At 38.8% G+C, this 27,982-nt stretch overlaps 1 protein-coding gene across 1 annotated transcript in view; it reads left to right on the top strand.

Annotated features, from left to right (window-relative positions):
• Positions 1–27,982, top strand: part of LOC127984287 (E3 ubiquitin-protein ligase SH3RF1-like) — a 54,710-nt gene that overhangs the window by 22,559 nt on the left and 4,169 nt on the right. Inside the window, exons 3-10 of the mRNA XM_052586866.1 lie at positions 10,589–10,864; positions 11,389–11,484; positions 12,657–12,974; positions 21,837–21,947; positions 23,854–23,984; positions 24,625–24,795; positions 25,609–25,892; positions 26,294–26,613. Coding sequence (XP_052442826.1) covers positions 10,589–10,864; positions 11,389–11,484; positions 12,657–12,974; positions 21,837–21,947; positions 23,854–23,984; positions 24,625–24,795; positions 25,609–25,892; positions 26,294–26,613 — 1,707 coding nt within the window. The remainder of the gene's footprint in view (positions 1–10,588; positions 10,865–11,388; positions 11,485–12,656; positions 12,975–21,836; positions 21,948–23,853; positions 23,985–24,624; positions 24,796–25,608; positions 25,893–26,293; positions 26,614–27,982) is intronic.

Genomic DNA, 27,982 nt, shown 5'->3' with positions numbered 1-27,982 from the left:
TGAAATATGCTGATTTAGTACTCTCAAACATCATTATCATAAAAAAATTGTGATTGTATGTTTTTCAGGATTTTTTTTGATGAATAGAAAGTTTAAGAAAATTATTTATTTGAAATATAAACTTTTGTAGAGTTACGTTTGATAAGTTTAATGCATCCTTGCTGAATAAAATTATTAAATTCTTTAAAAACATATGATCCTTTAAAGGGGGGGGTGAAATGCTACTTCATGCATACTGAGTTTTTTACACTGTTAAAGAGTTGGATTCCCATGCTAAACATGGACAAAGTTTCAAAAATTAAGTTGTACGTTTGAAGGAGCATTTTTGGAACCTTCCGGTATGTCACAAGTTTCGTAAAGTTTTTTTCGAATATGGGTCTGTGTGACATTAGATGGAGCGGAATTTCCTTCTATGGGTCCTAAGGGCACTTCTGCCGGAAGAGCGCGCGCTCCCGTATAGCAGAGCAATGAGAGGCTGAGCACAGGCATTCACTGATCAGACCGAGAGCGAAATGTCACAAAAGAAGTGTGTTTTTGGTTGCGAGGGCAAGACAACCCTGCACAGATTACCAAAAAAAAAAACCACATTAAGGGACCAGTGGATGGAGTTTATTTTTACAGAGCATCAACGGAGTTGTGCAAGTGTTTTTGTTTGTTCCCTGCATTTCGAAGATGCTTGTTTTACAAACAAGGCCCAGTTTGACGCCAGATTTGCACATCGTTTATTTCTTAAGGATAATGCAGTCCCAACGAAAAAGGGTCGCGATCGTGTGTTGGAACCGCAGGCGGTGAGTAAAACTGCTTCAAATATCTCAGTGTTGTTAACTTAGCTATCGGCGCGTAAGCACATCAAGTAAACAACATGCGATGTTGTCATCAAACTGCACTTTCCGCATGTACAGCTTAAAAAAAAAAAAAAACGACGACATAAAGTGGAACTTAGTCATTTTCCAAAACCGCTAAGCAAATATATACAGTTTCAGTACATACCACATAGAGACGTCGTTGCTGATGCTGCTCTTGTTAAATTTCAGCCTCTGGATCTGATTCTGGATCATAAATATACGCTGAATCTGACTGTTAGCCATGGTCTGTTTTGGATGTTTTTTTCTTCACGGTAATGTCACAGCTTCCAAACGCTCTCAACGCAAAAGCCTACTGGCGCTCGTGATTCTTTAGCTCCGCCCCCACACGTCACGCCTCCAGCCGGTCGTGTTTTTCCGGGAAAAATCAGTACAGACTATCTTTCTCTTATAAATATAATAAAACTAAAGACTTTTTTGAGTTATGAAGGATGCAGTAGTACTCTATAGGTACTCAAGATTAACAGGATATTGAGTGAAAATTAGCATTTCACCCCCCCTTTAAGGTTGTAAATGGACCTGGGTTCATTTCTGAAGGCACTGAACCTGCCTGTCTGAAATTGCCATTGGTCAATGAATTCCTTTGAGTGCACTGCAGCAAAAGTTAAAATTATCTCAAATTGTCTGCATGATGAAGTCCTACTTTAGCAAACTCTTGTGTTTTTCCTCTGAGTGCTCTCTGACATAGCCCCTTCTGGTTCGTAAGCACCTGCTTATGTAATCCGGTAGATGAATAAAAAACTGAATGGTTAATAAGTTCTTGCCTGTCTGTGTGGCCTTTTTCTCCCAGGCCTGGAGATTGAGAGTTGTGTTTTTCCACCCATGTCGTGTTAAGATATACAATCTGTGACCCTCAGCACACCCCAAACCACCTGTCTTCACTGTAGTAAGTGAGGTCAGGCAAGTGTACACACACACACACACACACAGTGAGAGAAAAAGTGGCCACTTACAAAATAACAGCACAAATTTGCTTTATTTTTCCAGTGAGTTACACATACACAGTTACACACATCCTTCATGAAAACCACATGCTCCTTTCCCATAATTCCACCATGAAGCCCAGACCCCCTCCATATTTAAACAGTTTCTTTTTAAAGACTAATCTGTAGCTTACAGAAAAGTCTTGCCTCAGCAACGTCTCTGCTGTACTCCCACATGTTTAGTGTTCTACTCAATCAAAGACTTCTCTTCTCCTCTTAAATAGGCCTCTGCTTCTAGTTTTTGACATTTAGCTTTACACATGCCTTCTTCATGGTTCATTTGTCCACACATTTAGGCTTGGCAGCTTTGATCTCATGAAAGAACACCAACTCCCGTGAGACTTTGCACACCGGTCTGTGACAGATTGATTCAATCGAGCTGTAATGGCAGTGGCTCCCATGACACCCTAAATTGTAGTTTGGTTTCCCGTGGCAAGGTGAAATGCAGAGGTTTAATGGAGGTTGCTGTCTGTGGGACAGGTGTGGGTTGTAATGAGGTTGGATTGTCACATGGCTTAAATAGACACAAGTGTATTACTGGATGACCCTAACGAAGGTAGAAGGTAAATGGAGAGGGCTGGGAAAGAGGGATCAGGAGAGAAATATTCTTTGATTGTGGTCCAGATGGACATATGGGGTCCAGACAGCACGCCGTGTGTTTTCTAAGCTTCACTTTGCCTCCTGTTTTTGTGATTCTCTCTTCCGCTGTTCTGTGGTTTATTGGTGTTGGGATAATATCTCACAGGCATTCATGCTGGGTCAGGATAAAATGTGATGTCTGTAAATTTAAGCAATCAATTCTTTCCAGCATCCTATAAAATAAAAATAACAAGGTTGTTGACAAGATTGCATTTATGTTTTCTGTGTCTCTCTCTAAAGGGTTGAAAGGCAGTGTATAACTATGGATGACTGGGAGTAGCACTTAGCCTAAATATAAAAAGGAATCAGTTATCATTTTGTTAACTGAAAAATAAAAATGTAAATAAAGTAAACTATGCATTAATGCATTGTTGCATTAATCTACATCTCCAAAAATGAATAAAGTTGGTGTCTTTGACTATCTACAAATGTCCTATTTTATTATATATATTATTAAAAGAGTTTTCTTTATTTTCATGACAATGAAAATTGTAGATTCACACTGAAGGCATCAAAACTATGAATTAACACATGTGGAATTATATATGGAATTATATACATAACAAAAAAGTGTGAAACAACTGAAAATGTCATATTCTAGGTTCTTCAAAGCAGCCACCTTTTGCTTTGATTACTGCTTTGCACAGAATGATGCTCTTGAAGCAACAAGCCGCATAGAGAAGTTCAAAGCAAATGGGGAAGACGATTTTGATGCATAGTGAATCTGTGCGATAGTTTATTAAGCCTTTTCTTTTAACGGTTTTAAATTTCAGTTACTGTGTTCATGAAAAACAATTCATAGTGTTATGACTATGACGCAGTGGAGAGTTTTCTTGAACTTATTCAATGACTTAAATATTCATCTGTACATCACATTAAACTATGGAACGGTCTCCGAACACCTGAAATATAGTGCAAGGAAACTTTATGGTGCTTTATATTGATTTTGTGCCTTTCGTGGGGCTTAACAATAACACTTAATAGTATACACACAATATCGGATTTGGATTGGTCTCATCTGACCAATACCCTGATCCAGAAGAAAATGGCAGTATCTGAGTGATACCGATATTGAGTATCGCATCAACGCACCCCTAGTAGGTGTAGTGCAAATGTAGAATGACTTACCCAAATTTTTATGAAGCTGAGAAGGTTTTCTCATATGTGGAAGGTATGTGCAATATATATATATATATATATATGTATATATGTATATATATATATATATATACATATATATATATATATATATATATATATATATATATATATATATATATATATATATATATATATATATATATATATATATATATATATATATATATATATATATATATATTAATACCCTCACTTTCGGGTTGAGTATCTAATTGGGACCACTTAGGAACCTGAAATTTTCACACCTGTATGCAATAAATCACTCAAAAAAGGAAAGTTAAAAATAGCCAAGCAACCTTCATACTATGCTGTATCATTTTTTCCCCGCACCCCTACTTCACTGAACGATTTAATTGTTTAAAGGTAAAAGTTTAGCTTTTATCTGTTTTGTAATGGGGATTAAGCTTTTACATACCATTATTTAAGTGTTTTCCCTTTTTCCCTCTCAGTGTGTGTCAAACCAAGTGTTGTTTTCTGGCATCCTGCCATGAAACGTCTGCATCTCACTTCCTCCCCACCTCTCAGTTCTGTGTTCTGCTGTGAGGGTGACAGAAAGAACTGTGGATCTTCTGCAGATGTTGCTATGGAAACCTTAACTACCCCGTTTCACTTTTGACCATGGGTGCACACTGCTCATTTGCTGGATATAAAGGTCAAGGGTTGAATGTAGAAAGACAGGACAGCAAGTACATCTATAACCTGATTAGCTACCTAACTGTTCTTCCTCCCTCCCTCCTTCTCTCTCTCTCTGATCTAACATAAACACTGTTCTTTCTTTTCCTCATCAAGATCTTGCTGCAGTCTGATAAGCCTTTGCTTTTTATTGGTTTCAAAGCACTGCGGAAGACAAATATCTGTTCCCACTGCCTGGCCAAACCTGATGTTTTGTTATTCAGACCTCAGCCCGACATCGATTGCATCAATTCCCTCCTTTCCTTGGTTCATAAATGCCCTCTCAGCATCCTCCACACCTGATCTAACATCCTTTACAGAGTAATTATCTACTAAAGCTTCAGCAGGGAGGCCCGTTACTCTCGCGGTAAGAAGTATGAGGCTTCAGCAGCAGCTGTAGGTGGGAGTCCATTTTTAGCAGAGGACACAGATGAGGAACAGGTCAGGTCATTTCCCAGTGGTCATAAACGGAGCCATTAGCAGCCCATTTCAGTTAATATAGATGTAATGAAAACAACATGGCTGCTACACGCACACAAACTCCTGTCAGTAGACCTACGTCATCTCCATTTGATGAATCGGAGTGTGTCGATGTAAGCACTACTCTCTGATGGGCTTGATTGCTTGTGCCTCTTGGGAGTTGTCCTCTTTTTCCTGTCATATCTCTGTGTCTTGGAGTATTTCTTAAGCTAAATTATTCTAGATGGGGGGTCAGAAAGTCTCCTGCCTGACCCACCCCAACTCCTATAACAGCTCTTGTAAAAACCATCAGGGAAGCATTGCACTGCCCTTCCATGCACTGAGGGCCTTTTAATGCACCCTTTGTGTACTCCAAACACGTACTGATTCATTCACTTAATGTGAGGAGTGTCTGTTTCCTATTGCACCCCAGCTGGCGTAACCTTTTTTTAATGACTTTCTCATTGTAATTTGCCTTTAGCGTTGACTCTTAGCACTATTTTAATAAATTATCAAGGGCTCCAGACTGTGACTAAAATAAAAAAAAACTTACAACAATGAACAGCATGAACCATGATGTCCGATTCGCAAGTGAATAACTAGTGGTAACAAAGATTATCAAACTCACTCGTTAATTACCAGATCAGTAAATTGTTCAGAACAGTTACTATGTTTAATATTGATTGTTAAAGTCTTTTTTCAGCCACAACATAATTTTAACACTATAGTAAATAATTGATGGTACCTCGAACTAATTTGTACTAAATGCAATAAAAATTTAATTGTTCACCAAAGGTTTGTGTTACTTAAAGTAACAGTTCACCCAAAAACCATACTGTCATTAATTGCTCACCCTCATGTCGTTCCAAACTCACAAGACCTTCGTTCATCTTCGGAACAAATTAAGATATGTTTGATGAAATCTGAGAGCTTTCTAACCCTTCATAGACAGCAATGCAACTGACATGTTCAAAGCGTAGAAAGGTAGTATGATATCAATAAAACACTCCATGTGTCATCAGTGGTTCAACGTTAATTTTATGAAAGCTTCAATAACACTTTTTGTGCGCGAAGAAAACAAAAATATCTTTATTCAGCAATTTCTTCTCTTCCCTGTCTTTGACATGTAGTACCACGATGCATGTGTGTGCATTCTTCTGTGAAAGTGAAGAAATTGTTGAATAAAGTCATTATTTTTATTTTCTTTGCACACAGACATTTTTCTTGTAGATTTATAAAAGTAAGGTTGAATTTGTACTATTTTAACAATGTCCTTACCACTTTTCTGGGCCTTGAACATGTCAGTTGTGTTGCTATCTATCCAGGGTCTCAGATTGTAAGATTCAATATCGTAATTTGTGTTCTGAAGATGAATGAGTTTCTGGGTTTGGAATGACATGAGGGTGAGTATTTAATGACAGAATTGTCTTTTTTTGGGGGGGTGAACTATGCCTTTAAATTGTTGTCAGAATACTAAAATGTTTCTTTGTCATGAGACATTTTCATATATTTATGAAGCAAAAAGTTTTATTTGACTCCTGACTGTTCAATTTTTAGTGGCTCCCTAGTCATTTCTTTAGTCTGGAGCCCTGTCAGCCTTTCCAAATCATGATCTAGACAGTGATGGGTCACAGATGAGATGGGTGTGAATTGAAAAGATGATAAATAAAGGGGGTGATTGGAAAGAGTCTTCTTTGAGTAAGCTAAAAGGCTGTATGATAAGACATTAGTTTGCCTCTAACAGTGATTTAGAGATGGTTAGGGATGTTTGTGGATATTAGAGCCTTAATGGTGATTGATGGCTTGTGACTTTGAGAGCTCATTAGTATTGTATTACACATTTCTCATTAGTGCTGTATTAGGCACGTCTAGCTGTCATGCTTTGACAGATCATGGAAAGGTTCCACTCCGCTAAAAAACATCAAACATCGCTGCCAGCCAAATTGTGTGAAGAAATCTAAGAGCCAATCCATTTTTTTGTTTAGTTTTTTTTTTTGTTCTCCGTTTTTTATGAAATTTATCACTACCAATATTTTTACTATTTACCAATGTGCCCTTAAACAAGACATTTAACCATGACAAGAAGAGGTGGGAATTACATTTGCACTTCACGAAGGAGCTTTGATTCAAGATTCAATTCAAGGTGTCTCATAAAGTACTGTACTACAACATTTTTCATCACCTGTGAACGTAAAACAGAATTGAACTGAAATTTTAGTCAGTTTTTGGCTAAATAAAAACGGCATAGTAAAAGATTAATTTCAGTCACTAAACTCAAAGGTATAGTTCACCAAAAAAAAAAAAAATTTCTTCTGCATTTACTCCCTCATGTTGTTCCAAACCTGTGCGTTTCTTTGGAAAAATTTTGGCAACCAAACAGGTTGCTGATAGCCATAAACTTCCATAATACTTTTTCCCCCATAAAATGGAAATCAGTGGCTACCAGCAACTCTTCTTTTTTGGTCAACAGAAGGAAGAAATTCTTTTAGGTTTGGAACAACATGAGTTTGAGTAAAGGACTTTTTGGTGAACTATCCAAGATGCGAACAGGTCTTTACTATAATGCAAAATTACAACTTATTTGAGAAACGGTTGCATTCATGAGTCTTTTCTTTTCCCTGCATGTTGGTGATAATTGCACTATATACTGTAAAGCACTGGAAAGAATCTACAAAATTATAAATTTGTTGTAATTGAAAATTAGAGAGAATAGATCAGCATGCATGCAGTGGAGACTCTCTGAAAGCCACCGGAGGTTTTTATTTTGTTTACTAGGTATTTTTAGGTATCTTGTTTACATCATGATCTCATTTGCTTCAACACTGTGGAGCGTGTTAACAACATAAAGGTGTTGTTTTTCCCTCCAGAAAGACAAGTATAAAGCAGCTGCACAGCAGTGAGTGATTTCAGGTCTGTTGGACGTTCAGAGAATTAGTGTGTAATATTGTGTAGTTTTGATCCAGGTTCATCCAGTTTTACTCTTTAGATCTTCAGGGAGACAGACTGGTGTTTATCCCTCATGTCCCATGAAAGAGTTCTTGGAGCAAGATGAGTCTTGAGATTGGAAAGCCTCAAAGGCAACAAGTGGCCTTACTTTTTTTTAATAGAACCAGTGAGGTTCATGTAACCTTAACAAATGGGCAAGCATACACACGCACACCTTCAGTGCTCTGTTTGGCCTGGATAAAAGCCTGAATGTGGTTCTTTCATGTCGGTCCAGTTCAAGCGATCTTTAGCGCCCTTCGTTTTCACACGGAAGGCTTAGAACGAAAACACACACACACACACACACACACACACACACACACACACACACTGGTCGTCCTAACATTCATTTGATCAAACTTTTTTTTCTCCTTTTCTTTTTTTGTCCTTCTATTCTTTTTTTGTTTGTTTCTTATCCTCCAATCTTATCCCTTGTACTTTCATGTATTTCCTCTTCTCTCACTTTCTGTCTGTTTCATGTTCTAAGCTGAGCAAAGTGGGTAAATCTGCAGATATGCTGACAGCTGCCTGAGAGAGGCCCACAGAAGGGGGGATGAAAACAGCAGAGAGGTGCACAGACGAATGGAGCTTTGATTTTTCATTTGTTCAAGCCCATTGACTTGGGCACAGAATTGCCTCGCATCAAAAAAAGCTGTCGGTCCAAATTACATAGAATTGTGAGCAAATAACAATTCTTAAGTTAATCTTTATTTCCTTTTTGGTTTGTTTTTAAGTTTGAGAAAGGGATGTGGTTTCTGAAAGGTCAGTTTGCCCTCTAGTTAGTTGTCTCAGTGTCTGGCTGGCCGTCTGTCCTCTCTGTGGTGAGTGCTGCTTAGTCACTGTCTGATCCTCCTCTGGACTGAACAGTACCACATCAGTCTCTCTCTCTTCGGTTTCCCATGTTTTCTTTCTTTCATTCATCCTTTCTTCCTGCCTGCCTTTCTTTCTGCCTACTTTCTTGCCTGTTTTACTTCCTTCATAAGTAACTTTTTACCTACACACTTACCGGTGCATTCCTACCTTTGTTCCCTCATTCCTGCCCACCTATGCTATCTGCTTTTCTTTCCTTCCTTCCTTTCTTCCCTCCTTGCTTCCTTCCATCCTTCCTACTTACCTACATACTTATCTGCATACCGGTTCCTTCCTGTCTACCTGCCTAACCAACTTCCTTCTTATCTACCTTCCTAAAGCACCTAACCACCTCCTTTCTTGCTTGCTTCCTTCTCACCTGTCTACCTCTCTGCCTAGCCACCCACCATCTTCCTTTTTCACTTTCAAGGAAGTGTGATGGGGTGTTGATGGCGCAGTGGATAAGACACATGCCTTTGGTGTGAGAAACCCGGGTTCGAATCCACTGTGAGACACCAATGTGTCCCTGAGCAAGAGACTTAACCCCTAGTTGCTCCAGAGGCGTGTGACCTCTGACATATATAGCAATTGTAGGTCGCTTTGGATAAAAGCCACCCACCTACAGTAGCTACATATCAACCCAACCACATTACTCCTTACTTCCTTCTTACCTATCTGTCTCTTTTCCTTTTCGACTTTCTTCCAGCCTGCCTACATAACAAATGTCCTCCATTTCTGTCTCCTTACCTACCTTCCCTCATGCCTACCTACCTAACCATATTCATTCCTTTCCACATTCCTTCCTCTCTTTTACTTAATTCTTACTTACCTACCTACTCTATCCAATCTGCCTTCCCACCTTCTTTCTTTATTTACTCACTACCTACCTACTGAATTCTCTGTTCTACCTGTCTGCCTTCTTTGCTGCCTTCCTGTCTACCTACCTAGCCACCCTCCTTGCTTTCTAAGTACATTCCTTCTATTCTTCCTCTCTTAATTTATTCCTACCTACCTGCCTGTCCACACCCCCACCCATCTGTCTTCTTTCCTTCCTTCCTTTTTTAATACCTTCTAGTCTATATAATGATATTCTATATAAAAGTCATTTTTTGTGATTATCATTCTCCTCACTGTGCTCAGGAGATGCATGCTACAGTGGAGGAAGCCCATGGGGCTTTATGCTGGGTGTTGGGGGGGTTTTCTTGGACAGAGGGCCCCTCTCTTGAACAGTTTGCCTGAAAAGGGTTCATTCAGTTCAGCAGTACTGCGTCTGCTGCCTCCTCCCTCTCTCTGGCCGTGGATCATTGTCAGGCCTGAAAGGAGCTTTGACCAGTTCCAGACGACTGGTTCTGCACCATAAAACTTCACGCACATTGATAAATGGGCTTGCCCCACAACATTGTGAATCCATTGGCATATCCCAGGGCATTTTGGGATTGTCAGACAAGGAGGCAGTCAGTAAGTTAAGCAACACAGACGGTGCAAGACAGACAGAAAAAGCAGCTCGGCACAGTCAAACAGAGAGACAAGCCAACAAGGTCAGGCTGAAAGACAAGCCAGACAGACTGATTGCTCATATGCAGCACAAAAGCTAGCAGTGATCTTATGTGGTAGTGTTCTGTTATATATATATGGTTGTTTGTTTCTTTTCATATCGCAGATGTCCATGTTATGGATAGTATGTGATAGGCTCCAAAGATAGCAGTGTATAGGCTTTAAAAAAAACCTTGCAGCAAGGGGTTTATTATAGAATCTCTGCCTTCACTTTACACTTAACACCCTCCTCCACTCCACTCGTGGTCACGCTCTATGAAAGCTGGCTGTGGTTATCACGGTCACCCTTTGCCTGTCCTATGAGTTTGAAAAATGAATGTGCTTTTGAGTGCTGATCTTGCATTATACATGAATCCAAGTTGCTTTGGAAACCCTGGGCTCCCACTTTTAGTAATCCTCCACTTCTTTTTCTCTTTCCTGCAGGGAGTTCCTCAGCTACCTTGTGCCAAGGCTTTATACAACTATGACGGCAAAGAACCCGGAGATCTCAAGTTCAGCAAGGGTGACATCATCATCTTGCGCCGGCAGGTGGATGAAAACTGGTACCATGGAGAGATGGGCGGAGTCCATGGATTCTTCCCCACCAACTTTGTCCAGGTCATCAAACCTCTCCCACAGCCGCCCCCTCAATGCAAGGCCCTGTATGACTTTGAGCTGAAAGACAAGGAGGCTGACAAGGACTGCTTGCCATTTTCAAAGGTGCTGGAAATCTACTCGCTCAACAGACTTCGGCCTTCATCTTTACTCTTTACTCATTCACACACACCTTCCGTTTCCAAGTTAAAAAACAAATGATAACATTTAATGCATTGGGTGTCATAAACTACGAAATTCTTTTGCAGCCGTTTTTAGATCCACCACCCCATGGGCGCCTTATTGGCATGGAAAAAGAAGCTTAATTTCTTTTTTTGTATGTTTCACTTAAAATGAAAATAATACAGGTTTGGAAAGACGTGGAGTTGAATACTTTTGGGGTGAGCTAACAGCACTGTTTTAATGTTGGAGAAATCGGAAAATGGAAAAACATTTTCTTCTGCCTGCAACCTAAGTGTTGATTCCCTCGGGCCATTTGTGTTTTGGAAAGAATTTGATTAAAAAAATAAAATGCCTGGCTTTCATTGATGCCTTGGAGTTGCACTATTTTTTATAAACTTTTTTACCAACTTGCTATGAGGGCTTTTGGCTGAATAACAAGGAACCTGCTTTTTTCTCTCTGCCCTCAGGATGATATTCTTACTGTGATTCGTCGTGTGGATGAGAACTGGGCAGAAGGCATGCTGGGAGATAAGATTGGCATCTTTCCTATATCATATGTAGAGGTGAGTCATATCAGTGCATTTAAAACTATCATTGTTCCCTGATGTTTTCAAGTGTAATGTTTTAGATTTTTACTGGAAACCTTCTAAAAGTTTACTATCATTTGTTGCTGTTTTTGTTGTCACATTCTGTTCATTTTGCCGGTCTTTCACCCCAACCATGTCTTTGTTTCTGTTCTTGTTGAAAAGCACATCTCTTTAAGATCTCAAAGACCCGTCATATTGTTCCAAATTATTTGAGTTGCATTAAAACCTCATCAGCCTTTACATTTTTTTCTGATACAAATCTTCAGAACATGAACAGCCTTGTCTTTAAACACTGCTCTCTTGAATCACTTGACCTCAAGCAAGCATAGGTACAATCATCATAGCCAACTTCACGTGTTGCAGCAGCTCACATCTCACAACACCTCGTGTCCCTCCTCCAATAAACATAGGCAAAAACCTTTATGAACCCTTGCAGAGCCAGCGTGAGCTCTCCACCAGCCACGTGTCTAACCTGTGGGAAAAAAATAACCATCAAAAGACATTCAAAAATAGCTTCTGTCAGAATGGTGCTGCTTGAATAGCATCTCTCTCACACAGAGCGAGAGAACGAGGGAGGAGAGGGGTGGAGGCTTTGAGCTTGCACAAAAGCCCTGGCAATTTCCACTAAACCAGACTTTTTCCAAGTGAATGCTTTTGAGAAAGTAATCTCTGGTAGCGGTGACATCAAAAGTGACATTCACTCAGGTACTTGAAAGAGAGTAACGGGGAGGGGGGGTAGGTTTTTCTGTTCCCATGTCACCTTCTGCAACCATAAATGTATATGGTTTCAAAGAGTGACTTGGAAATGGAATCAGGCCTTATCTTTTTTTGAGTATGGTTTCTTATTTCTTGTCCGTGTACTTTGCTAGTGTTCTTGCCAATGTATCTTATATTGTTTAATTTATTAATACTTTAACAAATCAAATAACATGTGCATAAATGAATCCCTTGTAAGACTACACCTAAACCCTCTACACCTGTATTCAGCATCTAGAGCAGAATTTAATCAATCCTCATCGTAGCAGATAAGTGCATACTGAGTGCTCAAATTGGCATTGTGGGTTCGAATCTGGTTTGCAACATTTCTAAAAGTCTTAAATTAGATATACTCGTAATAGTATGAGGTGTAAACTCTGTTCCACTTTCAGTTTAACAGTGCAGCACGACAGCTTATAGAACTGGACAAGCCATCTGAAGGTGGAGGAGACTCTAGTGAAGGGCCGTCCTCCTCTTCCTCAGGCCCCCAGGCTAACGGCACCCAGAAAGCCACTGGAGAGAAGAAGAACAGTAAGAAGCGACACTCTTTCACCTCTCTGACTATGTCCCATAAACCCTGCCTGGCCCCTCCACCTCAGAGACACTCCATGGAGATCAGCGGCCCGGTTCTGATCAGCTCCTCCAACCCCACAGCAGCGGCCCGGATCGGAGAGCTCAGCGGAGGCCTGTCCTCCAGCGCACCTTCACAGGTGAGAGATGATGAATGGATTGACACCCACGCAGCCTTGCGATGTTAGAGAAATTTGGTGATGGGGAAACAGATCATCCATAAGGAGAGGAAGTTGATGATGATTATTTCCGCATAATGGTGGCTGACCTCTAAATGTTCTGTTCCTCATCCCCTTTTTCTCTCTCCATGTTATATATAGATTAGTTCTCATACTGAGTGGTGGTAAGGACATCATTTCTCACTGAAGATGAGCTTTTTCTCAGCTGTGACCATGGTTACACAGCCTGATAAGTTCACATGCACTCGCAAACACACTCAGTACAGTGGGATCTGCACATATGTATTTAAAGATAGACAGAGGAAAGAAGAAAGTCAGGCTCAGATTGGACTCCCACTAATGCCTTTCCTTGGAGATATCTTGAACTCCAGTGTCAAAGCATATGTGACATGATCACCTAAAACAAGGCTTTCTCATATACTTGGAGAAGTTTGTTTTGATTGGCTAATGTGAATGCTGTTTAGGGATGTGCCCGAATAGCGAATCCGTACTCGGAAAGGCAGGGAAAACGAATAATGCGCTGTACGGAGTCACTAAAGGGAGTTGCCAATACATAAAATTCACATAAACAGAGAGAGGTAACAAGAGATGAATGATAGGATGATGGTGAATGATCTGCACATCCTGACCACCACTGACAACATCTAATCTTGTGAAATAAAGAAGTATAGTATAGAAGAAATAGTAGAGAAGGCTATGTGTGAACGCGGATCTCGAAAAAAAGTGAAAGTGAAAAGTCAACAATCATTTATAAATGATTTCAATGTCCTGCATATTAATAACGGCTAACTAAAAACAGAATTCTAAGTACAGTAAATGAACATAAACTGAAAATGTCTTTAGCAAGCTTAATGGTGCAATATAAAGTAAAAAGGTGTTTATAATTTTGCTTTATTTTATATCTCCACCATAATAATCACAAGTATAACATGGATATTCAATATCTTACCCAGTCTGACTTTGGCAGCTGCTTGATCCTGACCTATTCAAATCAAGTTCGTGTAGTGACTGAGAGTCCGTATACTGAGTGACGAGACAGTAACAGATTGTGTGATTTCGAAACATAAATTTGTTCAAAGTGGTGGTATGTCCACTTTTTGTGTGTTGCTTTAGTTAGATCTATTCAGCTGACAATTATGGTTAGAGGACAGTGAACATGAGGGAATGTGCCGTAGTGTAATGCCTAATGTTGAAATTCATCAAACAACAGTAAAATGATAGCTTGAAGGGAAAGGAAAGTGAGCATCATGTCAGACATCCTACCCAGACTGCAGAGCTCTGATGCTTGTCCACACTGTTCTCTCCTGTTCTGTCAGCAGTTACTCTCTCTCATTCCACACAGTCCAACATGCTGTCCGAGCGTTTGAGACCACTGGTGCGTGACAGCGCTTGCCTCCACCACATCAAACTCTCCCCCCTCCACTCGCTCACAGAGGTTACTGCAGCAGTCCTGGAATGACAGTCACAGCTGTTCCACTGGATTCAGAGCAGTGTGGTCTCTATGGAGACGCTAGACAGACATGTCATTTCATGCAGATGTTCTGGTGTGGAGGGGGCTCGAAGGAATTTCCAGGAATGTGACTTTTCCCCCTTTTCTTTACACTCACTTTTATTTGTTTTGTTTGAAAGATTTTAGGACTCACTGAGTGTCAGGCTCTTATGCTAAACCACAGTACATTAACATTTATTCCTGTAATGAAGGAATTCAATTTTAAATTGTATTCAAATGTAAAATAATTGTATATCAAATCAAATAAATGCAGTCCTGGGGCCCGTTCTTCGTACGTCGCTTATTACATCCGAGATCAAATGACACATCCAAGATGATATCATCGTGCTAATCATGATCCGGCTAATTGAGTTCTTCGAACACACCTGTGGTGTATGATTAGTATCGCTGGATTGAGTTATCTGAGATAATTGCACGTTCATGTGTTGGTTTAAAAGGGGATATGTATCGATACTCGAAACCATGATCAGCAGTGCAGCGATTGGCTGGTGGCAAGACGGCAATGTAATGACGTCATATAATTTAAAACGACACCTGATAAAAAACTTGACAAATTTCTGGACTTTTATAAGGAAACAGCCAAGCAAACAAAACTACATAAATGTTATAATAGATACATGAAACAGATAATAGATACATGTTTTTATTTTATTAGAATTTTAATTTTTTTCATGATTCCCAATTATTTAGATTCGCAATTTATAATAGTTTTGCAGTCTTTACATTTTTATTTCAATGTAGAAATTATCTATTCATTTCATTTTATATTTGGACAGATTTGTTACGTGACAGCATTAATGAAAGTTTCTTAAGGGTCAATATCATGTTATCTGCATCTCCTGTGCTCCATCAAGCCACTCTTATAATAGCAGTCATCACTCAAAATAATGCACTCTATTATCTGTGTAGCATGTGTGTAAGACTCCAATACAATTATGAAGTAATAATTTTATATTTCAGTGAGTAAAACTGGCTGTGTCTATAGTAGGCTGTTATGGACTACAAAGCATTTTTATATTATTTTTAAAATTATTGTCCCTGGATCAGTACGATACTCTTGTAATAAAGTAGCGGTGGTAGCAGACATATTTTGAGTATCAGTTCTCATTGAAAAGAAGCGATCTAATCCTGTTTTCATGAAATAAGCTGCTCCCGAGCAGGTTTAAGCTTACGCACGATGAGCTTCGAAGAACCAAATGATCCAAGATCACGCCAAATCGTCAACATTCAAATCCAGCTAACTGAGTTAGCGACGTACGAAGAACAGGCCCCTGGTTAGTATAAGAGACTTAGTTCATGTTTTATTTTGTACACTTTTTGGCACATAACTGGTAATGTTTGTGGCAGTATACAAACATGAGAAGTGTTTTAAAGAGGTCTTGCTCCCCTAGTTGCTGTGACCTGAAACTGTCAAAGAAGCAACCTGAAGTAAAAGAAATTCTCTCATTGCTGAACCGATATCTCCACACTTCTCGTGTCCGTATTAGACTTCCTTTGTATGTGAATTTGATCGTAAAAGAAGCACACCGCTTACTGGAACATTTTTCTCCATGGTGTTTGTTCCATTGATGTCGTCACCTGCCCAACAACCTCTCTGGAGCAGAGGACACATTATACCTCTGTCATCTTAGTTTCGGCCTGTCTGGGTGCCCTTGGATCCATTTTCGTGTTCATAAAGGAGCGTTTGAGACGGGGTGTTGTGAAAGCTGACCCCGATACAGAGTTTTATGAGATTGAATAGTTGGTGCACATGGAACGAGGAAGCATGTGTGGTGGCTTTAGTGAACATGTGTTAACGCTTTAAGAACACGAGACAGTTTCTCAAGCAACAGAATTCATCTTTGTGTGTTAATATGAAACCAGCAGTGTTTTGTACTCGCACCTAGTAAGTATATTTACACAAGACACCAGTCATTTCCTGCATGCGTAACCAGAATATTTATCATCTGCAGTCTGTTGATGAGTCTATAATTGGGCTCTTTTTTTTTTTTGTCCCATTTTTTCTTTACTTTTTTCTTAGTGCAGCATATTGTTTAATTTATCCCTCCATCATACTTGCCATCTTTTTTTTTCACCAGTAGTGTTGTCAGGCAACCGAACAACAGCAAAACACAATGACAATAGATCTGTTGTTTTTAAGTCATCTAGTACTATGAATATAGACACTCTGGTTCCCTTTTTGTCCCTCTCTTGCATGCCCACGTTTTCTCTCTCACGCTCCTTTTAACATTCCTATCTAGGCGTTTTAGCGCTAATAATGATCCAGACACTCTAGATCTCATAAAAGCCTGTTTGAGCCTGTAAAGTGATCCCCCTCCTGTGTGGCAGCAGTTATGCATCGATTTACGCAATTTTTGTGACACATTTAGAACATAAGAACCACAGACTTATTGCTTTCTCATATATTTCTGGTTTGAGGGAAAAAAAGAAAGGAAGGACTGAGAGAAAGTCGCCATTTGGAAAGATGAGGATGTTTAAAGTGTTGAAAAAGAGAAGCATAGGCGCTTTTTGCCACGACTGATTTTTTTTCCCCACTGCTTTATGAAACAGCAGGGATGCGTCTCTAATTACCGAACAGGAGCCTTAATTTCATTAGTCTGTGTTTAAATGTTTTGCTGAGTGGTCATTGTGGTTGTCACTAGTGGGGGAAAACGACAGCAGCAATGTTCTCTTTAGCTTTCAGACATGCCTTCCAAGTTTATGTCTTTAAAAAAAATCACGGAACAAAGTTGAAATATGTTCCCGTTGTAGATGTATATCTCAATGCTGCGACTTGTATTTTATAAGTTACAATAGTAAAAGTTTGAAAGTCACCCTTGACAAATAAATCACAGTTTGAAGAGACCTACAAAATCCCAAGACTGACAGTGGCAGATGTAGGAATGAAGTTATTAAATAAAATATACCAGAAATTAATTGAGCACTTTTGAAGGGTCAGCAAAAATGAAAGTCTTGGATTGTGGTGCTGTGGATTTTTTTTTTTTTACATTTCAGAAATAATAAAAGTATTACATACCTGATGTCCAGATTTGTCAAATATTTTTTTTATAAACACTCTCATGCTGCAGTTTTGTGAGTTTTTGTTAGTGTGAACTAATCTTGTGTGAATTCGGGGGTTGAATTACAATACTGTTCTTATAAGAAAAAAAAGTATTTGGCAAAGGAAATGTGCATGATTTGAGCGTTGTGAAAACACTGCCTGGAAAGCCTGCACGCAGCTGTGCTGTGCTATCATCCAGCTGTTGGCTTATTTTATCCAATCGGCAATCGCTGATGTCATTCTCACCTGCAGGAAGTGGTGTGTCAACAAGAATAACACATCATTTGTGAGAGTTTGTGCACCCTCCAGTATGTTTATAACCCACACATTGACTCACTCAGTACCTTGTACAATCAAACCTGTGGGGTGCTACTTGAGAGGTGATGCACCCTGAAGCTGAGCAGGCCTGTTGCAGGGAGATATGCTGTTTGCACAGACACACACACACACACACACACACAGATTCACGTGTACTTCAACACACTCCTCCAGCACTTACTCTTTCTGAAATCTCTGTGGAGAAAACATTCAGTTTTAGCTCCCAGGTTAACACGCTCATGCAGTAAAAAAAAATACAGTTAAAAATTTGGCACAAAAAAAAGTTCTGAGAAATGTTAGTTTCTTAAAGTTGGCATGAAGTGAAAATTTATACCATTTTCTAAATATATTGTATTTAATCTTGGAATTTTTAAACATAACTCAGCCTTCCAGTAAAATTGCATATCTCTCTGCTGGTGTATGCTGAATGCCTTGAATACTGTTAAAAAATTTGGCACAAAAAAAAAGTTCTGAGAAATGTTAGTTTCTCAATGTTGGCATGAAGTGAAAATGTATACCATTTTCTAAATATATTGTATTTAATCTTGGAATTTTTAAACATAACTCAGTCTTCAAGTAAAACTGCATATATCTCTGCTGGTGTATGCTGAATGCCTTGAATCGTTTGGATAGAAATGCTAGATAAAACCAACTCTCAAGTCCCTCCTGTATGGATAGAATCTAAAGAAATGTTCAATGATCTGTTTCACTTGGTTATATGTGAAAGTATGGATAAAAAGATCTGTCACTACTTTAGTATCATTGCAACTTTAATTGTCTTAATACTCTTTGCATATGCACACACAGCAGTCCCTCTTTCTTTATTTAGTGTGGAGAGCTGTGTCAGTTCTTACAGTTTGTAAATGTTTTCATTACCTGTAATGAGTCTAAGCTGTTGTTTGGGCTTATTGGCTTTGGGAAATTCAAGTCATGAAGTGAGAAGTACAGAACTAAGTCTGGACCTGAGGTGAAGAATGTTGAAAAAAGTCATGTCATTAATGACAAATGCCTCCCCAGGACAGTCATACAATATGCAGAAGAGTTGCATTTCCCTCGGGCACAGAGAGAAGGAGCGAACAGGAAATTGAATCGAACTTAAAAGTAAATTATGGATGCTATCATTTCTGTATAATTATGTCCATGTCTATTTTCTGATGAGGACTATTTTGAGCTTCTCTCTAGACACTTTTAGAAGTAAGGTGTGGATTTTTTTATTCTTTTTACTGGAATATCCGTCTGAAGACTCGTGTGTCTGATTTGCTGAAGCACAGGTGAAGTGTTTTCACTCAAAAAGAGCACATCACTCGCTCAGGACCTGATCCAGATATTGAATGTCACAACACAGAACATTTCTACAGCTCGTCCCTTTGAACCTCCAAATCTGTTTGATTCTGGCTGGTTTGTAGTGTCTCTCAGAGGTTTGGTTTATCCTGAAAGTGTGTTTATTTCTGTAGTTTTGCTATGAAGCCCTGTGATCCCAACATCTGTGGATTTAATATAACCACCCACACTCCTGATTGCCCTAGGTGGTCTGTCCATGTGCTATTAATGTTTTCTGACAAAGTAAAGCTCCAGTTTTTATTCCTGATTCATGACCTCTTGTTAGAAGACGAAAATAGCTAGTGACTCTGAAAGGATAGAGGAAGGATCGTTCCAGACAGGGAGAAATAAAAGTACATATCACACAGAGCCAGTGTGCTATACAAAGTTTATTGAGCACATGATTGTTTAGCTGACAGTTGACTTCCTGTATGAGTCGGTCCTGTATTGAACCATTCTAAAGATCCAGTCTTTAAGCTTTTTTACTTATTGTTATAATAAGTAAAGAAATGCAATTTAGTCTTTTTCAGTAGAGCAGCTTTTAATTGTGTTATTACACTACCTTTCAAACGTTTGGGGTTGGTTAAGATTTTTTTCTCTTTATCTAAATGGCTGTAGCACCCAATCATTAATTATTTTGCTCACTCATCCCAACTGACCAGAATAAAAGTCATTTTGACTTAGTTTACCAAAGTCAAGTTCTCATTGGTCATGATGTTTTAAGGCCGTCAATGTTGTTCTTTAGCTGGTTTGATTTAAGGCATGAACAACAAATGTAGGCTGACATGTAGCTCTAAAGATGTCTCATTGCATTAAAGTTTGCCATACAGTATTGTTCAAAATAATAGCAGTACAATGTGACTAACCAGAATAATCAAGGTTTTTCGTAATTTTTTTATTGCTACGTGGCAAACAAGTTACCAGTAGGTTCAGTAGATTCTCAGAAAACAAATGAGACCCAGCATTCATGATATGCACGCTCTTAAGGCTGTGCAATTGGGCAATTAGTTGAATTAGTTGAAAGGGGTGTGTTCAAAAAAATAGCAGTGTGGCATTCAATCACTGAGGTCATCAATTTTGTGAAGAAACAGGTGTGAATCAGGTGGCCCCTATTTAAGGATGAAGCCAACACTTGTTGAACATGCATTTGAAAGCTGAGGAAAATGGGTCGTTCAAGACATTGTTCAGAAGAACAGCGTACTTTGATTAAAAAGTTGATTAGAGAGGGGAAAACCTATAAAGAGGTGCAAAAAATGATAGGCTGTTCAGCTAAAATGATCTCCAATGCCTTAAAATGGAGAGCAAAACCAGAGAGACGTGGAAGAAAACGGAAGACAACCATCAAAATGGATAGAAGAATAACCAGAATGGCAAAGGCTCAGCCAATGATCACCTCCAGGATGATCAAAGACAGTCTGGAGTTACCTGTAAGTACTGTGACAGTTAGAAGACGTCTGTGTGAAGCTAATCTATTTTCAAGAATCCCCCGCAAAGTCCCTCTGTTAAAAAAAAGGCATGTGCAGAAGAGGTTACAATTTGCCAAAGAACACATCAACTGGCCTAAAGAGAAACGGAGGAACATTTTGTGGACTGATGAGAGTAAAATTGTTCTTTTTGGGTCCAAGGGCCACAGGCAGTTTGTGAGACGACCCCCAAACTCTGAATTCAAGCCACAGTACACAGTGAAGACAGTGAAGCATGGAGGTGCAAGCATCATGATATGGGCATGTTTCTCCTACTATGGTGTTGGGCCTATTTATCGCATACCAGGGATCATGGATCAGTTTGCATATGTTAAAATACTTGAAGAGGTCATGTTGCCCTATGCTGAAGAGGACATGCCCTTGAAATGGTTGTTTCAACAAGACAATGACCCAAAACACACTAGTAAACGGGCAAAGTCTTGGTTCCAAACCAACAAAATTAATGTTATGGAGTGGCCAGCCCAATCTCCAGACCTTAATCCAATTGAGAACTTGTGGGGTGATATCAAAAATGCTGTTTCTGAAGCAAAACCAAGAAATGTGAATGAATTGTGGAATGTTGTTAAAGAATCATGGAGTGGAATAACAGCTGAGAGGTGCCACAAGTTGGTTGACTCCATGCCACACAGATGTCAAGCAGTTTTAAAAAACTGTGGTCATACAACTAAATATTAGTTTAGTGATTCACAGGATTGCTAAATCCCAGAAAAAAAAAAATGTTTGTACAAAATAGTTTTGAGTTTGTACAGTCAAAGGTAGACACTGCTATTTTTTTGAACACACCCCTTTCAACTAATTGCCCAATTGCACAGCCTTAAGAGCGTGCATATCATGAATGCTGGGTCTTGTTTGTTTTCTGACAATCTACTGAACCTACTGGTAACTTGTTTGCCACGTAGCAATAAAAAATATACTAAAAACCTTGATTATTCTGGTTAGTCACATTGTACTGCTATTATTTTGAACAATACTGTATGTACTGTATGTGGCTATCTGCCCAAATGTATCTCGGTTGTATGGCTTTCTGTGTCATCCCTAAGTAGAATTTCTTTCTCATAACACATCTCATAACTTGCTTCCACTTGCCAGGAGTGGAAACGGCTCAAGAAAGGTTAATTAACTTGTCACTTCTTGTTATTTGTCTTTTTTAGGTTCACATTTGCACAGCAGGACTCATTGTTACTCCTCCACCAAGCAGTCCCGTCACCACAGCGACAGTTTTCACATTTCCTCCAGAAACCAGCTATGCCTCTATTCCAGTGGTGAGTCTGACAAGGTCCTTAAATCGACTCTGTATATCAAAGTTCTCCCTCATCCTTTCAGTTTATTCATATGACATTCTTCTAACCTGTATATATATATATATATATATATATATATATATATATAAAATGACCCTGTCTGTATAACAGCACTCACTGCTATTACTCCGCACTATGGCATTTGTCAACGAGGCACCAAATAAATGGCTGATATTGGCCATTTTGGCCATTTCTGATTTGGGTGACCACTGAGTAAACAGAATCATTAAGCTCCTTGTGTCAGGTTGAATAAGGTTTTAAAAAATTCAAGGTATGCTTACTTGTGGGATGATTTCTGTTTAAAGTGCACAGTATTGGAAATATTACAGTATAGTCTGCTCTCTAGTCCTATTTAGATTACATTTTATTAAATTGATTTGTCACTCTACAGGTGGTTCCTGTATACTAGACATATTCAGAGGACAAATTTCAAATCCTTTTTTTAATTTTATTATTTATTTATTAAGTGTACAAGGAGTGTGCCAGGAGAAAAGATAAGAACATATCTTTGTAGATATTGTAATAATTAATTTTGCCACACTAATCATGTAGTGATCAACTTATATTGTGGATGCCCTAGTCTTGACACTTTTAAGTTTTTTTTTTTTTTTTTTTTAGTTTAATGCATTGTCTTAAAAGCGCAGTGTTTTGGTGCACATTTGGAGTCTGATAGTAATTATCCTAGTTTATTGTTGGAGGCGGTGGATTTTAACTAAATGACTGTATTTATGGCTGTAGCTGCAATGATTTAAAGGAAATGAATATAGAGGAGCAACTTCTTAAATCTTTTTTTTTTCTTTTTTTGCTGACAAAGACACTGAATTCAGTACAGTAATTCAGTGGTCAGCTAGAAACTCTCTAAAGATGATGTTTTGTTTTTAAATGCCTCCCCTCTAAAGCACATCATAACTTTTGAACACAGTGTATCAAAACACAAACACTCACATAACCATAGCAGACTGTAAGCAGCTCTCCCTTTAACATTCTCATATAAATACACATTCATACACACCCCAGTGCTAATGCTAAACTGGGACAGTTTGCCATCTGATAGCCCTTCATCTCTCTCAATGCAAACACACACACACACACACACACTATTTCAGGGAGTTGTGTGGGCCTCGGGCTGGACACTAATGGCTCTCTGAGATTGATGTGTGTGCAGTGCTGTGCGGGTACTGTTTCCTTTTGTTTCCAAAGCATTGTTTTTCTAATGGTGGCCTTAGTGTGCATCGGTTGACTCTCTTATCTCGTAAAGGGAATTTAAAACCTCCAGAGAGAAGGATGTTGTTTTTTAGTTTTTCCTAATTGCAGTAAATCCACATTAAGCAGTAAACACAGGACATATGAAGTAATAAATCAAAAAAGACAAGAGCATTAGTAGAGAAAACACTGTAGGAGAACTTGAAACAAAAGAACAGACAAAAAGGTGACTTAAACCAACAAAACCAGCTTTACAGTGTGAGAGTTGTTTTCGTAGTGGTGCCACTGGGCTCATAAAGTCTGTTTGCAGATGTGTGCGTTGGTCCATATGGAACCGATTTATCCGTCTTCAGCCAGACATGTAGCCCAGGCTGGATATCCACCAATCACAACACCTGCCACAGCCACAGTACCCGCTTGTTAGCAACCAGCACACAAGCTGGAAAGTCACAGTCAGTGGGATTAGGGTTTTGGACATTGTCCAAACTTTGTTGGGATGTCTCTGACATCATTTCCTGCTACACATGAGATACATGTATGTAAAAGGACATCAAAATAAATATGAATATGGATCTCAAGATGGACTTTAATTGTATTGTTTCTTATAGATAAATCATTTTGTAGGAGACATGATATTAACAGAATGTATGTTTAATTATTTCAGGATGCTCTTCCTCCTCCTCCTCCTCCTCCCCCCCAGTCACAGTCCTCAGCTGTGGGCACTGCCACCTTTAATGCTGGTCAGAGGCCGTCGCCCGCTGCGGGTGACCAGAGTGGCCGTCAGAGACCCACAGTGTGAGTACAACATAAAATACACACACTTTAAATAAACAACTTTAGAGATAGATACTGTTAGAAAGAGTATGAGCCTGGCCTCTTTGTTGTTAGCCAATGCCAGCTGAGCATGACTGAACACACAGGTGAGGGGTCAGAGGTCATGTCTAAAGGGAATAAGGGTAGTCTCTGGGGACTTAACCTAAGTCCCTGACCTCTCACCTTTCACCTTTTGTCTGCATATCAACTAAACACACCTGATTTGTGTTGGAGTCACCCATAATGCTCTGGGTGAAGTATGTTTATGGCCGTTATTCATGACATTCCCATTTTCAAGGAGGTTTTTAAAGACTTTATGGTTTTTGTGTCCTTGGAAATTATTTTACAGCTGAGAGTAGATTTGTTATGATGTGTAATAGCCGTGTGGGAACAGCGCCATCCCCTGTTTGACTAGCAGTACTGCATCTTAGTCAAATTAAAACTGTAAATATTGATAAATTGATAAACAATAAAAAAAATGCTACATTTATTTATAAGTACTTAAAAAAAAAAGAAATTATACCATTTCAAATTAATTAAACTTTACAGAATGAAATGTGTCTCTTTTGTTTGTATGTATTTTTTTAATGTTGGAAACTTTAAATGTTGGATTCTCTCTCAGGTACGTGGCGATGTTTCCCTACACACCTCGTAAGGAAGATGAGTTGGAATTGAGGAAGGGGGAGATGTTTCTGGTGCTGGAGCGCTGTCAGGACGGCTGGTTTAAAGGAACATCCATGCACACCGGCAAGATCGGAGTGTTTCCTGGTAACTACATGAGTCCTGTTAACAGGTATGATACACACTTACACACTTGTCATCTGGATCTGGCAAACACACACCACACATAAAGTCTCCACGCTAGTCTCGTTCACACATGGAATTGTTAAAAGATACACTTTGTTGACAACTCATCAATCATAGTTTTGATTATCAAATTAAAAAAGAAAGTCACGTGAGATTAGTCAGTTTATTGTATTTATTTATTAATTTTTGCTAAAGGGAATTTTGGCACAAATGATGTCAGTAAAGCTTGTCGGAAGGAGGGCAACAACATCACCTCCATTAAAAATGTGAAACATACACTCTTCTTGTCCGGGCTTCAGTTGGGAAATGCTGGGAATATTCTCCACAACAGAGCGAATAGCGTCCCTTGTCTCCATGTCCGCTGGCGTTTTTGATTTCCCTAGCCTAAACTACAGTCTTAAACTCTGCGCTTATGCTTAGTTTAGCATCTACGTCATGGCTCTCAGCCCACTCTCTGTTCATTGATTGGCCGGCTGGTTTGGAGCCGGAGGAAAACTGGGAGATGTTTTGCTATCTCAGACTGAGTACAGAAGCGGACTGAAATTGAGCGGAAGTACGAACACATTATCTAAAGGCATTCAAACCATTGTACAGATGTCTTCAGAATGTCTTTCTTACAGCTCTTCTTCATCTGACCTGTGATTTAAAAGAGAATACAACTACATAAGAGCCTGTAAATGTACAGATGTTTCGGCTTATTTGCTGTAAAATGTGTTGCAATGTCAAAAGATTCAGGGTGAGCACTAGTGTCAGTTTAGACACTTGAGTATTGACCTCATATTTCTTCCTTTTTCTGCAGGACGGTTTCTGGCAGCAGTCAGCCAAAAGTTCCCCTGACCCTGTGTTCACAGGCGGGACGTGGTGTCACCATCGTCAGCCCCGCTTCTGCTCCTCTTGGAGCTGCCCTGGGGAGTGTCGACCCCAGCAAACCCCTCCCAGTCTGCCCAAATCCCACCCCGTCTTGCCCACTTCCTGCTGCTGTTGTGTCAGCTGCACATGTACCCTCTGGACAGCACCCCAAAGTGCTCATGCATGTGACGTCACAGATGACCGTTAACCAAGCACGCAGTGCGGTCAGGACAGGTAGAATTACATGCACACACGCACCTAATAAAAAACACCACTCAGAAATGTATTTCAGAAACAGGCCTGTGTGCTTATGATATAATTTAATTTTTAACTTCTGAATTAAAATTAGTTTGAGGAATAACACATTCCAAAAAGAAATAATTATTGAAAAGAAAGTTGTTTGGCATATTTTTATGATTTAGTTATCTTTTTTATTATTATTACTTGGCAAACAATAATCATGAACTAAATTGATACTTTTCATGGATTTATTTATTTTTTCAAAATCATAAAACCAACATGATTGCAATATAGTATTTCTAAAAACTAAATTTAAAAATCATCTTTATAATGGGCACTCAGATTTGTCATCACATAAATCATCTCTCTTTTATTCCATCTTTTTTCCTCACCAGCTGTGAGTCATAGTCAGGACCGGCCTACGGCAGCAGTGACACCCATCCAATCCCACAATCCTCTGTCCTACCTTCCTAGCACAGCTGTGGTTCTTCAGGCGTCACCTGTCCTCGGCTCCAGTCCAGGGTCCTCGTCAGCCAGAGTCGGTGTGGCTATGAGCTGTGCCGCCGCCTCCTTGACCCCTCCTAATGTTAGCGCTGCTTCTCTGGACAGTGATGCCATGAGACCTGTCTCTGTTGTAGCACTTCCTGCCAGCACAAAATCTCTCGGTTCAGCCTCGAATCAAGGTGTTGCTTGTAGACTGGATAAAGACTGCAAGGTGAGACTTGTTGAACTAATCATTTTACAACATCTACAGCTTTTTAAGTGGTTTCTTTTTTGCATTTCCCTCCCATCAGTGTTATTTTAATGTGCTGCAGTAAGGAATTTGGCTATTAGAAACTCTCAGTTTCACCTCATTTACTGAGCTGGATGGTTAAGCCTGCTGATATAGAGCTGAAATCATCAGTTTTTATGATCAAGACTGTTCTGCGAACCCAGAGGATACAACCCTGAGTGTTGTTCACTTTAGCTCAACGTTCTGGGACATTTCTTTGGTACTCTTACATGTACAGTGTAGCTTTATTTGAAATAATGTTTTTCATTCTTTTTGTTTTGGATAGCTGGGATAATAGTACTAGAGTAATTATTGATATAATGAAAATGCTATAAAAAAATAAATAAAGTGGATTACAGTGATTAAAGCAACTCAGAGTCAATTAAAAAAGTACAAACGATATTAAATAAAATAATTAGTGCTGCCAAATGATTAAACGCATCCAAACTAAAAGTTTTTGTTTACATTATATATGTGTGTGTACTGTGTATATTTATTATGAATATATAAATACACACACATGCATGTATATATTTAAGAAAAATATTTTAAGTTTATAAATTTCAAATTTTTATATAGAATATCAATTAAAATTTGAAATATTTTCAGTATTTGTATACTGTATGTGTGTATTTATATATACATAATACATTTACACAGTACACACACATACTGTATTTTATGTAAACAAAAAGTTTTATTTATGATGCGATCATTCGACAGCACTAAATAATATGATTGTGTTATGTCAGTAGACCGGGTTCCTTTCCAAAGTTTTATTTTTATTTATTAATTATTTGTTTTATTTAATTTTTTTTACTTTTTTGTCTTTCATTATTTATTATATGGATGTAACAGTTTAAGTCATGTGTGGCTCAGTAAATATTGCACTGGGATGATTGGCTACCATCACATGACATAACACAGGAGCTGCTTCAGACAAAAGGCATCTGTCGCCATCACTAACAAACATTAAAATTCAAGTTTTTTTTTTTCTGTGTGCAAATAATTTATTACTTGTAAAATGTTTGTACATATATTTTAAATATTCTAATACTAATTTTAATATTAATAATTTATTTATTTTATTTTAATATTAATTCAACTGTCATTTTAAAACGAATCACATTCCTTTTTACACAATGACAGGCCACATGACACATGATACTCTGCAGCCAGAATAACACTGTGTGAATGATGGATAGATTTTATTGCATAAACTAGATTGATTAATTGGTAGATAGATCTATTATCTGATATTCAGATTCTCAAATATGTGCAACTTAATGTTTTACTTTTCAATATAACGATC

Source organism: Carassius gibelio, chromosome B20 (assembly GCF_023724105.1).
Source record: "Carassius gibelio isolate Cgi1373 ecotype wild population from Czech Republic chromosome B20, carGib1.2-hapl.c, whole genome shotgun sequence".
NCBI lineage: Eukaryota > Metazoa > Chordata > Actinopteri > Cypriniformes > Cyprinidae > Carassius > Carassius gibelio.
Note: the sequence above shows the minus strand (reverse complement) of the source record. Positions and strands in the feature narration are given on the sequence as shown.